The sequence below is a fragment of the Phalaenopsis equestris genome, unplaced genomic scaffold, assembly GCF_001263595.1.
Source record: "Phalaenopsis equestris unplaced genomic scaffold, ASM126359v1 Scaffold000030, whole genome shotgun sequence".
Classification (NCBI taxonomy): Eukaryota; Viridiplantae; Streptophyta; class Magnoliopsida; order Asparagales; family Orchidaceae; genus Phalaenopsis; species Phalaenopsis equestris.
The window spans coordinates 609,291-626,614 of record NW_018164472.1 but is presented as its reverse complement, the minus strand read 5'-3'; the positions used below and the strand labels follow the sequence as shown (position 1 = coordinate 626,614).

The window sequence follows — 17,324 nt, the reverse complement described above, 5'->3', positions numbered from 1 at the left end:
GAAAATATAAAATATAAGAAGTTATGTTATAAAAATTGGTTTAAATGTAAAAGCTTAGAGAACTGGAGAAAATATCAAACGGCTCGCAGGGAGTCTAAAAGAACAATCTGGGATGAAAAAAATTCTGCTTTTAATGATCTTTATAATATATTGAGAAGGATAATCAACATTAACTAAGGAGGGTGAAAAATATATCTATAAACTAGCCAAATAAAGTGAAAAGAAAAGTAAAGATTTAACTCACGTAAAGTGTATTGAAGATGAAAATCAAAAAGTAATTTTCTTAGACAAAAATAAAGATATTCAACATAGGTGGGTGAGTTACTTTGATAAACTTTTTAATGAAGTTTCTGAAAATACGATCGAACTTAGTGATTTTAATATCATGAATAATAATAAAACGTTTCATTTTTACCGTCGCATTAGCAAAAAAGAGGTTGAGGAGACTTTAAAGAAAACCAAAGGTGGAAAGTCTGTAGGACCTGATGATATCCCAATTGAAGTGTGGAAATATTTGGGAGATTTGGTAGTTTCTTGGCTTACTAAACTCTTTAATATTATTTTAAAAACTAAAAAGATGCCTGAGGAGTGGAGGAAGAGTATTTTGGTCCCCATTTTTAAGAATAAAGGGGTTGCACAAGAGTGTGCAAATTATAGAGGAATTAAGTTGATGTGTCATACTTTAAAATTATGGGAGAGGGTAATTGAACATGGGTTAAGACTCTTGTGCACATTCAATCATACAATCTCCTTAAATTATATATATGATTAGATTATATGTAGAGATGTTAATTAGGCACAATATATGTATCTATTTCTATTATGGGATGTTGAGATTATTGAGAGAGTCATAAAAGAGTATGGGTGGAAGAGGCTATAGATTAAGAATTTATTTCTAATGAAATTCTTTTAGTGTTTCATCCCTTGATGAGGATGTTATTCTACAAAGTCAGTAATTTGACATTCATACATCTTTTCCCATATATGCATCTTTTAATAGTGAAAAGTGGCTTTGCCCGATATGGCAATAAATGATTTCCATTGACATTCGAGGGAGTCGAGAAGAACCTATTATGACTTAAATTAATCAAGGCCATATGAAATATATACATATCTCATACCTAATTAACACCTTGATATTCATAAATATCGAGGTGTTAATTAGGCATTAGATATGTATATATTTTCTTTTATGCGGTGTTGATATTTTTGAGAGAAGTAATAAAAGAAGATGAGTGGAAGAGGCTATGGATTTATGAAATCCTTATTGCGTCCCATTTCTTCTACAAATGTGAGTAATATGGCATTCATATATCTTTTCCCATCTATTCATCTTTTAGCAATGAAAGTGGCAGTGGTATAAAAGAAAATGAAGTAAAAACCATAAAATGAAAGTGGCAGTGGTATGGCTATTAAGTTCAATGTTTATAAGTGTGGATTCAAGATTATTGCAAATCCTTTGGTGTCCCACCCACTTGTCGTATTTCCTCCATAGTAATTTATTGGAGAAGAACTTGACAATAAATCTAACCTATGCTATGGTTGCCACAGTTTTGGTGACATGATCATTATCTAGAATTTTCGAGTTTCCAATGATGGAATAGGGCGTGGTTGGATTGAATGAGATGTGGGGACAATATTAATTATTGCAATTTATGGTGGATCTGTAACAATGATATTTGTTTCTTGAATTCCAATCATCATACGACAATTATGAGGAACCCAACACACTAATGTGCATTTAATGCTATCTTTAATTCATTGACTATCATTGGAATTATCGTGCAATTCAACGAGTAGCTGGATTGGATGTTCTTGAAGACCTACGTAGATTGTGCAGATGTTGAGAGAACTATGCAAATGGGGAGCAACCCTCATGGTTGTGAGAGAATATTTTGCGAAGAGATTTTTGAGAATGGGAAGGACCCTCCCAAGAACGAGGAGAAACACTTGATGACCAGCGAGTGGTTCTTGTGAACCTTTGGATGCTTTTCATTCTGATGTAATTGTCTTGCCACGTGTAGGGCTAAGATAAAGCTTTTTGAAGACGTGAAGATAAAAAAATTACACCATCCCTTCCTATACGCGTACAAGTAAATTTTCAAGTCAAGTTGCATTATGTGAGGACTTATTTGATTTTCTTCTATGCCCTTTTCTTTGTTATTCATAATTATGCTTAAAGGGTTTATTTAGTGATAATATTTGGCAAACCATGCCTTTACAGTAATTGACGCCACATTTAAATTAGTGCTCACTTTCTCGGAGATGAAGCCTTGCACTTGATTGGGAGCAGGGAACAAAATAATGGATCACTTATTCATTATTGATGGGGTATCTGATCCGAGCGAACTTGATATGATAATTATATGTTTTTTTCAAAAAATCATTTAAGTTTGACATTTAAAATACTATCAGATAGGTTTTGTATTAGCTTATCACATTAATTTGAGCTTCAAAATCAAAATATTCAGTTTAAATCAATGTATTAAAGTTATGTATTACATGTTTGTTTGAAGAAATTATTGATTAAATATGTTACCAAAAGCGGTATTTATCTGATGCATACCCGTGGGGATTAGATAACCCCCACACAATTATATTTATTTTGAACCAAGTCAACTACCACAATTGACTTATTAATTAATTTCATCGTAAAATTTATATTTTGTAATCTATTTAATCAAGTTTCATTTTGTGTGGTTTGAATTCTTTCAAAAATCAATAATGGCAGCAGCATAATAATTTTTATCATTAAGAGTTCAATTGATGACCACATATTAGGGTATTATTATTATTATAGTTTTTTTTTTCTTTGACCACATATATTTATCGAATTAATTTACAAGTTTGGATTTAATTTTGGAGTGTAATTGTTGATATTATTTTTTACGTTCTGGATTAAGTTGCTGTCATATTATTTTAGGCCAAGTTGAAGGTTAAAGTTGGGTGTGATTATTGCTTGGTATCATACTTCCTATTAAAATGTTTATTTACCCATCAGCGCGAGATATTCAGAAGATGGAAATTCATTTTTTTTTAGCAAATAGAGTGATGTGTTTTTCTTTATTATTATATTTTTCAGGGTAGCTTAGATAATCAGCTGTTCTTTGACAGGAAAATAACTAGCATCGAATTTAGAAGTTGATGTTTTTGTGGTCCTCCAGGCCTTTGTTCTCCCTAGCTTATTCATTTAAATGACTTTATGTGCCTATGATTAAATACACGTTTTAACAATTAGTTTATCAGAAATGAATTTCTTGCACCTACTACTCTGTTTTCATTCCATTGCATCTGTTATTCCGTGATGTTAATTCTTTTCTTTGGACTGACAATCTTAAATATCTCCCTTTGTTTTATAGTTTGATAATGGAGATCTCTCTGGATAAATCTGGGATCGTCCACCTTAGATGCTTGTAATTCAGGTGAATCTCTTCATGATCGAATTTAATTTATTTCATGAAAACCTTGCACGTTTCAAGAAGACTTGAAAGTTCAATGTGTTGGATTATGATTGAATGGATGGTTTTTAAACATAATCTGGATATATTGACATGGTTTACAAAATGTCTAGGGTTCAAGCCTCTTACTTTTAAGGGTAGTGTGGGATAATAGTAATCTTCTGCGCGTAAAATCTCAAACAAATGCTAAAGGTCTCACGTACAGAAACTTTATCAAATTCTTTCTTGCAGTCTCCACCCCGTGAACATCTGTTTTTGCATATTACGCATTAAATCGTGTCATAATTAAAAATAGAACCGTTAATCTTGTTTTTTTGCTCCGAGATATGTTAACCCTTCTTCCTCACCTTTTTTTTCTTATTTTTACTATCCCTAACTTGATTGGGCTTTTTCTGCGCGCTGTTGTACATGCATAACCACTGGAGTTATAGTATCTTCGTTAAATATCAATCATGTCTTTTCAACATTTTTATTTCCCAAACTTTTCTAATTTCATCAGACAATCTTCTTAACTTTCCCATTCTTGCTCATTCAATTTGGTTACTATTGTAATATTTGTTTCCTAACATTGGGATGGGTGCATCATAACTGGTATAATATTAGTTTTGTTAATTAACTTTCAATTTCTTTTTGTAGTCTTGGCATTTCTCTATTTCAAACATTCATTCATCTTTAACTCTATAAGTTTGTCCTTGCCCATATCTTTCATATTTGATAAGTAAATCAAAAGCATTATACCTATCAAACTTGGCTATTATCCGGATGTTGAACAATCCAATTTCTAACCAATCTGTGGTTGGCTTAAATTCGGCTCGAAGGTTTTGAATATGACTTGAGCTCGGTGTTTGGCTCATTGAATTGATTTCAAGTCAATTCAGCTTAAATTGTATCGAGCTCAATCTAGCTTGAAATCGAAACAAATTGGGTCGTACAAAGCTAATTGCATATGCTATAGCTCGGAAATCAAATAAGCTAGCTCATTCCAATCTAACTAGCTAAAAATTAATGAGTACAAAAAAAAAAAAAACTTCTGTATTTTAAAATTTAATCTAGCATTTTTTTCAAATATATTTATTTATATATATAAGATATTATTTATAAAAATTTATTTTGGGGTAATTCAATTTATTTAAATTGTGTTTCATGCTTCTTATTTCTTTCGTTTTATTTGTAATGTTAGAATTATTTTTTACATTAGAATCCTTCAACATTGATTAAAGTCTTCTTTGTAGGAATTGTTGCCGCAAACAGAACAAAAAATCATATGATGCCAATGGAAGATCGTCCAGCTGAACTTTGCTTCCGATTTATTCTTTTTTTTGTGTTGGTTAATGTCAACTCAAAACCTTATTTCTGGATAAAATGAGATGTAAACCAAGCTTCTTTTTCCTCCTCTTCTCTGTATATAGGCTTGGTATTTTCATCTACATTTTTTGTTCGCCAGTTTCTATCCCACTAAGTTATATAGTTTTAGGCTGTAAAATTCTCTCTTTGGCTGGGCATTCAAAGTTGAATGTATTTGGGTTTGTTTTCAATTGAAAATTTTAAATCCAATTTCTTTTGTGCTTTAGAAGATGCATTGTTGTTCCTTTCAATGGTCAATGCCAATGTGATGGTTTGGTTGTATTTGAGTTGATGGCTGTGATTAAGATGACTTGGAATAGAAAGCAATTATAAAAATATATATATATATATACATTGATTTGAGCCCAATTTAATAAATGTCTTTTATAGATTGAACATTGAGTCTAAACATCTTTGTTTTACTCTTGACTTTGCTCCCGGAAGTGGAAGTCCTTTCAGTACATTAATCATGAAGTTATTTGGGTATATGCTTTAAGATTTGTTCCGAAGGGCAAAGTTGGGGAGATGAAGGAAAGAAACAAATGATGATGGGGAGCATTTACATGCATGCCGCTAACACAAACTTTATTTTTGTCATTTATACCACCCAAAACTTTAATATAACATTAAAAATCTCACTATTTTAACTTATATACATTTTTATGCACAGGTAAGGTGGCATGTATGGATGTAAATCTCCCTCTAATTTTCAATTGAGCAAACAGATTGAGGGGCATGGAATGATGGGAACGGATGACGGGCGGTCAATATTGTTTAAGACTGGCTTTCTATGGTATTGACGTTTAATATGTTACTGCATGTTGATGTGGAGTATGTTCAAGTAAGAGACCTTTTTGAAAATTGAGATATTGAAATAATGTCCATGTATTCCGTATAACATCAATCATATTATCATTTTTATTTTTGAAAATTGAAATAGACCTTTTCATGTTTAGGTAAATCGGTATGTATGTAAAAACTGAAGTTTCAGTGTTAGATTTGCAAATGCATAGGAATTGAGTGGTATGTATGTAAATCTTCCTTTTATTTTTAACTCATTTAATCCGATGAATTTTGCATTTAAAGTTCTTACAAATCATTTGTTGATCCCTGGATTACATTTTGGATCCATTCTTTGATTTGTTTCTGCTTAAGACTGAGTTCATCTTCCGTTATCAGATTAATAAAAGCCATCTTTTTGCAGGTTAAGAGGAAGGCTCAGAACGTTGGGCCTTTTGATTGCACCAAATACAGTATAAAGCCATTGCTTGGGGTGGAATAGCTTCGTTTCTTTTTAAATTTTCAATTAGTAGGGGTTTTGGGTGTATTAGGAGATTGTCTGTGGCTTATTTGGGTTGTTTGATATTAAATGGAAAACATAAATTGAAGTTGATTTATTCTTATTTTCTTTGATTTTAATAATAGGAACAATTATGTACAGAGCGCCCGAAATATTGCTGTTAAAAAATCAAGCACTATCTTTCATTCATTTTTTTTTTCAAATTCTCACTCAAATAACAATATTTATGATAAAAACCTCAACCAATATTTTTCATTCGTATCAAATTCTCAATGATTTGATCGTGACACACATAAATTAATTGATTCAATAGTTCAAAAAATCACATTGGAGGCTTGATTTGTAAATATAAATTTTTTTTTTTGGTGGCTGGCAGCATTGGTGGCTGGCAGCATTGATCAAAACAAAATCCTTAGCATCTCGGCTGCAGACTAGATAGACATCATGGTGGTCCTAGAGGGTCTTGATCCGCTCATCCCTTGACCCTACATCAAGAGTTCATTGATTAAGAAGAATTATATCGGTTGCCTTTTGTTGCTGGGTCCTTGGTGGCGGATTTGCTGGTTTTGAGACCTCCCTCACATAGATTACTGACTCGCGCGGCTCTTGCTCCACACTTATGACCGTCATGACGTAGCAAGTGTTGGATTGCTCCAGGTTACCTCTGACGGTGATCACCTCTTTGTTGCCCCAAAACATCTACGCTACGTGGTACATCGAGGTAACGGTTTTGAAGTTGTTGAGCAGGGGCTGACCGAAGATGGTGTTGTAAGCCGGCGGATAGTCAACAACTAAAAAATCTTTCATATTTGTGAATTGTTTGTCGGTTTCCCTACAAGTAATTAACGAGACAATAGTTCCCAAGACGTCTTTTCTCTTGCTATAAAACAGGTCGATTGCGTCAGTCAACCGATCATTTCTGAGACCCACCTTATCAAACATTGAGACATTAATATCTTAATATTTTAAAGCAAATATATTAATATTTTTACTAGTTATTTCTTGTGTGAATGTAATATTTTTTAAGATTGATGTTTTAAAGGCTTCGAGATATCATGGCAGAGGGGTAAAAGGTTAAATTGATAATTATGTGAAGATTGGTGTTGCACAATTACAAGAATATTATGTTGTTAACTGGGAAATGACTAATTGACCTTGAGTGGTGATGAGAACTTATGTAATGATGTGATTTTATCATGTCATTTTTTTAAATTTGGGGTATTTACATACATACCACACAATTCATATGTATTTGTATTTACATATCTAAGACATTGACTTTATTTTTTACATTTATACCACCTAAAGTTTCATATCACATTAAAAATACCAATTTTCTTGCTTTTAAAAAGTGAAGCACACCTAAAAGGTGGCATATATGTGAAATTGAAGTTTAAGTTGTCACATATATTAATTCATAAGAATATAGTGGTATGTATGTAAATTTCTCTTAAATTTTTTTATAGTTTTTGTTAAAGTGAAATCTTAAGATTTAAGGGTCTGTTTAGGATCACTTTCTATATTTTTAAGTCTATTTTGTTTTTGTTATGTATTATGTTTTCTATTTTTAGAAAAAAATGTTTGATAAGAGTTCTGATTTATATGTTTTTAAAAACAAAAAATATAAAACTTCTTTAAGTCGGTTTTTTTTTTTTAAAGAAAAATTATGCTTTTAATAAAATGGGTTTGGTTTACGTGCGCTCCTGTATTAAACTCTGCCGCCCATGGAGCATACAACATTTTCATTGCTTCACCTAACATGAAGCATTACCTGTGGACGGACGGTCGACGGACAGTGGCAAGTAGGGGGACGGGCGGGTGGCAACAACAGCCGGTAGGGTCTGGTGGCGGGGGGGGGTGGGCCGGGTCGGCTGTAGGCAGGAGCTGGCAAAGGTTAGATGGGCGACGACGGGCTATATGCGAGGACATTGTTGACTATAAGTGAGGGCTGCAACGGCGGGGGGGGAACCCCGGTAATTAGCGATGGTGGACAAGGCAGGGGCCAGCAGTGGTTGGCAGTGGCCTGTGGCTGGCTGCAGCGAAGGTAGGTAGCGACCGGCATCAGGCGGGCATCACTGGCGGGCTTGGCGAAGGGTTGTTTTGATATTTTAAAAACAGTCAAAAACCTATTTTTTCTATTTTTAATATTTTAAAAACAAAAGTGTTCTCCTAAAGAAAAACATAAATAAAACAAAAAATAGATAAGCGGATATTATTTTTAAGTTTTCCTATTTTTTATTTTCAAAAATAAAAAACAGAAAATAAAATTTGATCCCAAATGGCCCCTTTAGTTATATATTTTTTTATGAAATTTGGATAACAATATGTATTTTTGAAAGAAGTTAATTAATTTCTTGTTGGTTTAAAATCAAATGAGCTAGCTAAAAATCAACCCAATGATTTTAGTTGGCTCCTAATCAAATAGAATTGGATGGATTCCTAATCTAATTTTGATCTACTAAAATTTTATTTGTTTGAGTTTTGGGCTACAACTAAACTCAATTAGAATTCAAATAATTTCAATCTTATCCTCCACCTTATCTCAAGGTGCTGAAAGGTTTAGAATTGTTAAAGCATTTGTGTATATCAAAAATCAATCTTCATGCGCCAAAGTTAGTAGTCAACAAGGCTTATGACCTTGATTTAGCCCAACTGTCCGTAAGACCGACTTTCGTTGGAGTGACCCGCTAAACTCACTCTCTGATCAACTATTTGTCTTATATTAGCGATCAAGCTGACTTGTCGAATTGTCCTAACGAAACAACTCACTGAACTGGTATGAAGATTCCATTTTTCGAATTGACTAATCAAATTGTGGCGCTGCACTTTCGAGCATTATGTAGGTCTTCTTCTACAATTGCCAACCGTTCCACTAACTTGCCTTAAGATTCCTTATAATTCATTCTTTTTACATCTAAATGGTCCTTAGTCAGGTCAACAAGCACCAACCTTTCCTCGGTAGGCATTGTTACGCCCCCCTCAGAAGCTAAAAAGCTATAAGCCAATACCAAACCTGTAAAGATCCCGTAAAAACTGCCTCTATTTGAGATATTCTATCACTTTTTCACTTTGAATCTCTACAAATAGAAGAATATTATATTTGACCAAAAATGAGGGATCATCTTATAATTAAAGGTCATGTTACCTCCCAAAGATTGTTCAATACGAGAAGGTTCTTGCAACTTTTGGTTTTGCTCGCATTGTTCGGAGCAATCATCATTGACTCTGACAAAACACCTAGGAGAGGTCTCTTGGCCAACTCGCCAATTAGTCAACATATAGACATTTAAACATAAATGTGAAAATCACAATAAGGTTAACAAATCCCTCATACCTTATGTCATAGCCAAAAGTAGAGTATGACATCTTCATTGTCCAGACTGAATTTAGGAAACACTATTCACGCTAATCTCTTCCAGTCAGTCATACATTCCAAGAAAATACTCTTCGGTAGGATCATTTAGATCAATGGTGATGCCTCTCGATGGATCAACTCTTGGTGGGGACACTGCTTTAACTTCAATCGGAGCAACATCCCTTGCCTCATCCAGGATAGACCCCACTATACTAATATCTTTTGAAAGAGATCACCAAAGAGTTATTTCCTTGATTAATTATTCCTCCTAGAACAATCTTATCTTTTTTCACACATCCATCTTATTTAAACATTGTCCCCTTTCTCTTAAGGAGGGCATTCATCAACAACACCTCTCTTGAAACCTTTCCTTTCACCTTAGGATAATCTCCTATTCTAGGATATCAAAGGACATGTTTGTTGAATCCAAGAAGAAGGGAAAATTTTTTTTAAACGATGAGTTTGTAACCTCTACTAAATAGAAAGCTAAACTTCAATAGGATTACATAACTTCCAGGAGTAGTGATTTTAAATGTTGATTTATTAATTTTTCTACTTGGCAAGGTAACACTATTAGCTTGGAGGCCTAACGATAACGTCACAAAATCTCACTTCAAAATATATGACAAATATCCCCTACAAAATTAAAGCTACAATGGAAAACATAATGTCGATAATTCTATCGACACAGAGAAATTCTCAAAATTCACTCACTTTCATCATTACTTATAACATCTAAATTTGATAAAATGAGAGAATTATAATGCTCATCCATTCATGACTACTATGTGAGAAAAAAACCAAAGTTCCCAAACAAATAAAAGCATTGCCCTTGCTTAAGAGGCTAAGAAGACTCTCTATAGGAGAGCTAAGACTCCCAGGAAAATGACAAACTAAGTTCAAAATTAGAGGAAAAAAATACCACTCCATATAGGATAATTACAACTTCTAAGAGGGAGAAATGTAAAAACACAACAAGGGTAGCACTCAGTTTTGACCAACAATGGATCATAATATAAGCATGAATTGACCTGAAACATATTTCAAGATCGTATTGGATACATCTATGCTATCTCACGAATGGGCCCCGAGAAACATCGACATCTCGCCGAACACAATACTTCTTGCTACTCATGCCAATAAGCCATGGTATAAAAGCTAGATTTCTTTCATTCTCTTATTCTTCTTGCACCAATCTGTCAAATGAATAAGATAATCTGAGAACAAAAAATCACACAAAACAGGCCTTGTGAGTCTAATTTAGCCCAACTGTCCGAAAGACATGACTTTCATTAGAGCAACCCACTAACCCCACTAGTCGATTTGCCATTTCTTGTACTAGCTGTAGAGTTGACTTACAGCTCGTCGAACTGGTCTGACAATTCCATTTGACGAACTGACCAAGCAGACTCACTAGCTTAGCCCACTTCATCGACAATTCTCGTAACTATAAGAACACAAAAGTCAAGTTTGAAACCAAGAATTGACATGTCACATTTGCATTTATGAGTTGCCTTACGCACACGTTGCGGTCTTTTCAACTAGCCAATGCATTTAGATTTTGTACAACAAGACTTGCATTTTATTTTATTTTATTTTTTGTATATGTATAACATGAAAAGAGAGATTAAATGAAGCATACACACCCCAAATTTTTGGGGGACCTTGCACCATGACTCCAACAAAACTTTTCTCGCCCCATCTTATGGTTAGATCTTCTCATCTGCTATGTCTGAGGGGGATTACAAAGCATAACGTATAGTTTAGGCGTGGAGAATGTATCCATCATCTTCACCCACTTTTTATTTTGAGTTTTCTTTCTTGTTGTGTAAGCTTACGGACTATAGCAAAACCCGAAGTCCTAAAACTTCTTCTTGCAGAAGATTTACATATCTAACATTTAAACTTCAATTTTTACATGCATTCCACCTTAACTATGTATGAAAATGTATATTTCACTATTTAAAAGTTAAAATGGTGATATTTTTGATATGATATGAAAGTGTTAAACCTTATAAATGTAAAATGCAAAGTTTAGCTATTTTGCATGTAAATACATAAAATTTGGAGGTATGTGTGTAACCACCCCATTATATATCACATAATAATAATAATAATAATAATAATAATAATAATAATAATCTTTTTATGCTATAAAAATAATTTTTTATCAATTGCATCGCTTAATATTATGTCATCTAATAAGTATAATATATTTTATACGAACATGAGTAGCATCAATATTTCAGTATATAATATATTGATTAGAAATAAAATAAACAACTCGTGGTTTAAAAACCATACCTGATTAGTCGATTCGACCGTGAACCGGCCATAGGTCCGAATCCTATTCTAAGGAATTGTTCTGTTCACGGACATTTACAAACATACCAACTAATTTTTATGTATTTTATATATCTAACAACTAAACACTATCTTTTACATTTGTACCGCACAAATTACTCGTATCACATCAAGAAAATCATTATTACCAAAATAATTAATTTACATACAAACCCCTCAATTTTATTTAGGGTCTTCAACATATATATATACATACATATATATATACATATATATAGCACCCAAAATTTTTCATTTTTATCTTACATCTAAAATTTCATAATTACAGTCATCAAGCGAAAAGTAGAACTCATTATGAGCTTTTAATTGTCAAATCCATCTTTTCATCCATATGTAAAGTGCTATGTGTGCAAAAATAATAGTCTAGGTGTAAGATAGGTAAATCCATAAGAATTGGGTGCTACGTATGTAATTTAATATTTTATTTATTTACATATCTAACACAAACTCTTATTATTTTACATATATACCACCAAAATTATCAATATCACATATAACATATCACTGTTTTAGTTTTTAAAAAGTGAAATACATGTTTTCATGCATAGATAAAATGACATGTGTTAAAATTGAATTTTAGGTGTTAGATATTTAAATACATACGAGTTGAGTGAGATGTATACCTTATGTATTATCATTTTAAATACATATATAATTTATTAGGACATGTCCGAGCCAATTTTCAAAATATTGAAAGAACTCACGTACTTCCACACTTATTTTAGAGTTTTAGATTAAGGGCCTGTTTGGGGCAGCTGCAGCTTATCCAGCTTCTGCTGATAAGCAGCTTATCCTGATAATCTGCTGATGAGCAGCTGATCCAGATAAGCAGTCTGGCTGTTTGGTTGACGCTTATGAAAAACAACTGATCCTGGAAAATTGACCATTCTGCCCCTGTTCTGAATAAGCAGTTTAGTTGTTTGGTTAGTGCGTTTTGCAAACAGCTTATTTGAATTTTTTTTTAAAATTAAATGAATAATCTGTGCAGCAGAATCTGTTTTTTTCTCGACAAAATTAAAGATCACTGTAAAAGCAATCCAACGCGTGAATGGCAAACACAACAGAAAAAAAGGAAGAAGAAGCTCAAAGAAGACACTGAAATAAATAATGGAGAATAGCAGAAGGAGCAAAGGATAAATAATTCTCACACAACCAGGGGAAGGACAAGATCTAGGTCCCAACCCTCTTCCCATACCCCAACAACATGATTAATTTGATATGTTGGAATATAAGGGGGATTGCTGATCTTCCTTCCTTAAAAAGATTAAAGTATTTAAATAAGAAGTACAAGTGTTGGTGCTTGGTTATCCTGGAACTTTTGGTTCATCAAAATATTTAGAAATATGTTAAAGCCTTCCCAAGGTTCTCTTTTAACACTAATCTAAATAACAAAATCTAGATTTGGAGTAGAATTGAAATGAACTGCAAGATTTTGCTCAATCATTCAAAAATCATACACTGCTCTTTTAACATGGCAAACCAGGTTGGCCAAGCCACTTTTGTTTATGCTGGATCCTCCAAATCAGCAAGAACTGAACTGTGGAGGAGCTCCACAAAATTAGAAGCTTGACAAACACTATCTGGATTGTTGGAGGAGATTTCAACTGCATTGCTTCACCTGCTGAAAAAAAGAGAGGAAGAAATCCTTCTACTAATAACATGACTGAATTCAGGGTTTGTTTGGGGCAGCTGCAGCTTATCCAGCTTCTGTTGATAAGCAGCTTATCCTGATAATCTGCTGATGAGCAGCTGATCCGGATAAGTTGTCTGGTTGTTTGGTTAGCGCTTACGAAAAATAGCTGATCCTGAAAATTTGACCAGTCTGCCCTTGTTCTGAATAAGCAGTTTAGCTGTTTGGGTAGTGCTTTTTGTAAACATCTTATTTGAATTTTTTTTTTAATTAAATGAATAATCTGTGCAGCAAAATCTGTTCTTTTTACAACAAAATTAAAGATCACTATAAAAGCAATCGAACGCTCTAGTTGCACCCGCCTTCCAAGTTGCAGTTGCAAGTATTGGATTATCAACTTCTATTTTCCTAGATAAAGATATTGAAACATGGTTAAATACTTGTGTATTTTGTCACAAGAAAATTATCACGCAATTACTAATCACAATATAATTAATAATTTTATGGGCAAAAGTTATGTAATATAACCTGAAATTCTGATGCATACATAGGAGTGTAATGTCTCCAATGAAATGCTCACAAAATTCAATTCATTCCTCAGCTATTCAAAAACTGTATTGAACATTTCTAATTCAGCTTCACCTTAATCAAGTTCCATCATTCCTTCCTCGAAGCCTCAAGAATCCAAGATAATTATAAAGTGAATAAAATGCTCATCCTCATTACTATCAAGTTCTAGAAATAGAAAACGACTTAGGATAAAAGCAACCCATTGATAAAATAGTAAAGCTAGAACAATAGCACAAGAAAGTCTCTGGAAGCAATATTTCTGATAAACTCTTTTTTTTAAACTCATGGAAAGGTAAATTAAAGGAATGATTTGAAAGCATAAGGCATAGAAGCTCAGCTATGTAATTCTGTCAAAAAAATATAAACGCAAGGAGTGCTATGATGACTTCAAAATAATTAAAAAGTTGAGAGAGAAAGAATGGAAAGCACCGAATACAAGCATATCCAGAATGATTGAAAGCTCATGCTGGCGAGGGCATCGACCAAAATTATTTCAATTTGGAGATTATTAAGTCAATATAAGCACTTAAGTTTAGATGTTAAAAATGTAAATATATCATGGAAGCCAATATATTCTTTGAGACCAATTTTGAGACCAATATAATTTGAGACCAATATAAGCACTTGTTTAGATGTTAAAAATGTAAATATATCATGGAAACAACAACTGCAAGCACCAATATCAAACAAATATGGGAGAAATGTTGTACGCCATTATATACGCCCTTATAGGTATGGGCTGCCGAAGCTCCTTCAACACCAATGCATAGGAAGAGTAAAAATCTACAAGCACCAATATCAAACAAAAATGAGAATCTTCGATTATATATCTTTGTATTAATTTGCAGAATTAACTTTACTTAATATATTTAGATTTTTCCTTCACTAAAACTGAGTTAAAATACAGGAGTTTTTTCAGAAGGTTGTTAAGTCCTGCTGGTTTAACACCTTGCTGCACATCTTCTTTAACAAATAAAAAAATACCCATTGTGGCAACCTATTTATTCTAACAACATGATTGAGCTGCATCGTTTGAAGCAAACATTCATCAAAATTTTAATTTCATATATTGAAAATAACACAGAAGTATTAACACAGAAGTATTGCCTGCTCTTCTTATCAACTGAGCCTGAAAGTAAATTTCATATGAGCCTTTTAAACCGCTGCGCAACCTCCGGCGGACAGCCGCCGAGCTTCCCTCTAAAGGGGACCTGAAACCACGAATTTAATCACCACCACCCAAAATCTATTCCATCGCATGGAACTCATACTAAGAAGCTCAAAAACACAAATTCAACTATAAACAGAACTTCACCAACCACCAGAGGAGCTTTATGGGCAAGCAGTAAGGCATTGAAGAGCTTTCTCAGCTTCTCTCTAAAAATGATTACAACAAACATTCCATGGAGTTTGAGCCCTTCTTCATGGAACCTCTGGTTCAGTTTGACAATGAAGCTTCGGGTGAGAAGAAGGTTGTGCTTGCTGTGACTGTTTCTTCTGCTTTGGGAGTTTTCCGCTTTACAGAGGAAGCAAGGAAGCTTCTCCGCTTTACTCCTGGCATATGGCAGCTTCGGCGGAGCGGAGGAAGACCAGAGAGTCGGCGGAGGAAGCGCGGGTCTTCGGCGGAGGAAGTGTGGGACTTCGGCGGAGCGGAGGAAGACCGGAGAGTCGGCGGCGCCCGAGCAGAGAGGTACTTCGGCCCGAGGAAGAGCGAAGCTGGAGGCGGAGGCGAGCAGATAAGGTTTTAGGGCAAACAGATAAGGGTGTGCGCGTAAAATATTTCCCTATCGCGCGTTTCGAACGCTGATATCGCGGGTATCGACCCGCGAGCAGCTTTTCTCTAAATTCAAAACGGGATTATAAAAAAAGCCGTGCAAACGCGGTGCAACGACATTTTCAAAAACGCCGCCACACTTATAAGCTGCCCCAAACGGGCCTAAAGATCTGTTTGGTGCAGCTTGTGCGTTTTATGATAAGTTTCAGAATAAGTAGCTTATCCTAAAATGCGGTTCGCGGGTGAACCGATCTGCGTTTAGTGTAAAAAACCCAAACGCGACAGACAATATTTTTAAAAATGGGCAAACTAAACGGTTGGAGGGAGTTTTCAAAAATGTTGCTGCACTTATAAATAAGCTGCCCCAAATAACCCTAAATTCTCATCAAAATAACACACCACTCCTGGTTGGTTGGCTGGTTAACATGTACTGTATTTCGGTTCATGCATGCGATGCGCACAAACGGCTCAGCTAGGGTTATTTCGAAAAATATTCGCCTATTTTCCCGCTTATATACAATTTAATTACAAGGAAGAAAATATAACCAAAATAATACGCGAGTTTACAGGGATCTAAGGAACACGAAGGCGTTTCTTTTTCCGTTAGAGGAGCAGAAATTGTGAATCGCCACAATGGAGATCAGAAGTTCGCCAGGTACCAGTTTTCTTTCTTTACTTTCATCTAGGTTTAGGGCTTCTGCTTCTTGGCCTCAGCTATAAGTGGTGTTAGATAGGGTTCACTTCATGTTTTCGGTTAATTTCTTGTGCATTCTTATCATCATCTATTTGAAGTCATACAAAAGTGGTGAAACTCTAATTGTCGAATAAGGTATTGAAGATTTTTAGCAGAAGTTAAAAATGCATTATCATTCATGGATTCCTTGCGTCCGTGCTCCATAATCACCAAATCGTGAAGTTTATATGCTTCTTCTTTGTGAAAGCATGGTTACGGAATAGATAGGTATATTGTCTTCGTCATGTGATGCAGGTCCCTTGAATGAGTACTTTCCAGAGAGCCATTGTTGTGCTACACCCGATGGGAGGGGCGACGAGAACATTTGTCCTGAGGATGAAGTAAACTCAACAGTTGTGGTATTGAAGAGGAGCAGAAAGGATGGTAGATTGAACTTGAGGAAAAGCTTAGCGTGGAACCCGGCCTTCTTTACCGAAGAAGGTGGCTTGTTTTACAAACTCCGCTTGAAAATATTGATTTTCAGATTCTGACCATATTTAAGTGACCAGGTGTGCTAGATTCATCTGAGTTGTCGATAATCACTGATTCGGCCACCAAGTCAAGCAGTGAATTTTTATCGAAGAACTATGTAGAGAGCTCGTCAATCATGCAGCCTGTTAAAGTTAGTAAGAGGCCCCCGCTTAATAATCTTGAAGAAAATTCTTTGAGTGGAGTGCATACAAGGTCAATGTCTAGAAGTAGAAACAAGAGGGCTGCCAATTTTTTATCTATTTCAGAAGAATCAAAACATGATGGACCTCGAATATCTATGGTTAGTTAAGAACTCCTTTTATCT

At 34.4% G+C, this 17,324-nt stretch overlaps 2 protein-coding genes across 2 annotated transcripts in view; both read left to right on the top strand.

The window, feature by feature from the left end:
- The window catches only part of LOC110018676 (nuclear transcription factor Y subunit B-1-like), a 40,991-nt gene extending 36,280 nt beyond the window's left edge, over positions 1-4,711 (top strand). The window contains exons 7-8 of the mRNA XM_020716064.1: positions 3,360-3,422; positions 4,691-4,711. Coding sequence (XP_020571723.1) covers positions 3,360-3,386 — 27 coding nt within the window. The 3' untranslated portion in view covers positions 3,387-3,422; positions 4,691-4,711. The remainder of the gene's footprint in view (positions 1-3,359; positions 3,423-4,690) is intronic.
- Positions 4,712-16,353: 11,642 nt separating this feature from the next.
- LOC110018670 overlaps positions 16,354-17,324 on the top strand; it is a 55,854-nt gene continuing 54,883 nt past the window's right edge. The window contains exons 1-3 of the mRNA XM_020716058.1: positions 16,354-16,450; positions 16,784-16,969; positions 17,038-17,300. Coding sequence (XP_020571717.1) covers positions 16,429-16,450; positions 16,784-16,969; positions 17,038-17,300 — 471 coding nt within the window. The 5' untranslated portion in view covers positions 16,354-16,428. The remainder of the gene's footprint in view (positions 16,451-16,783; positions 16,970-17,037; positions 17,301-17,324) is intronic.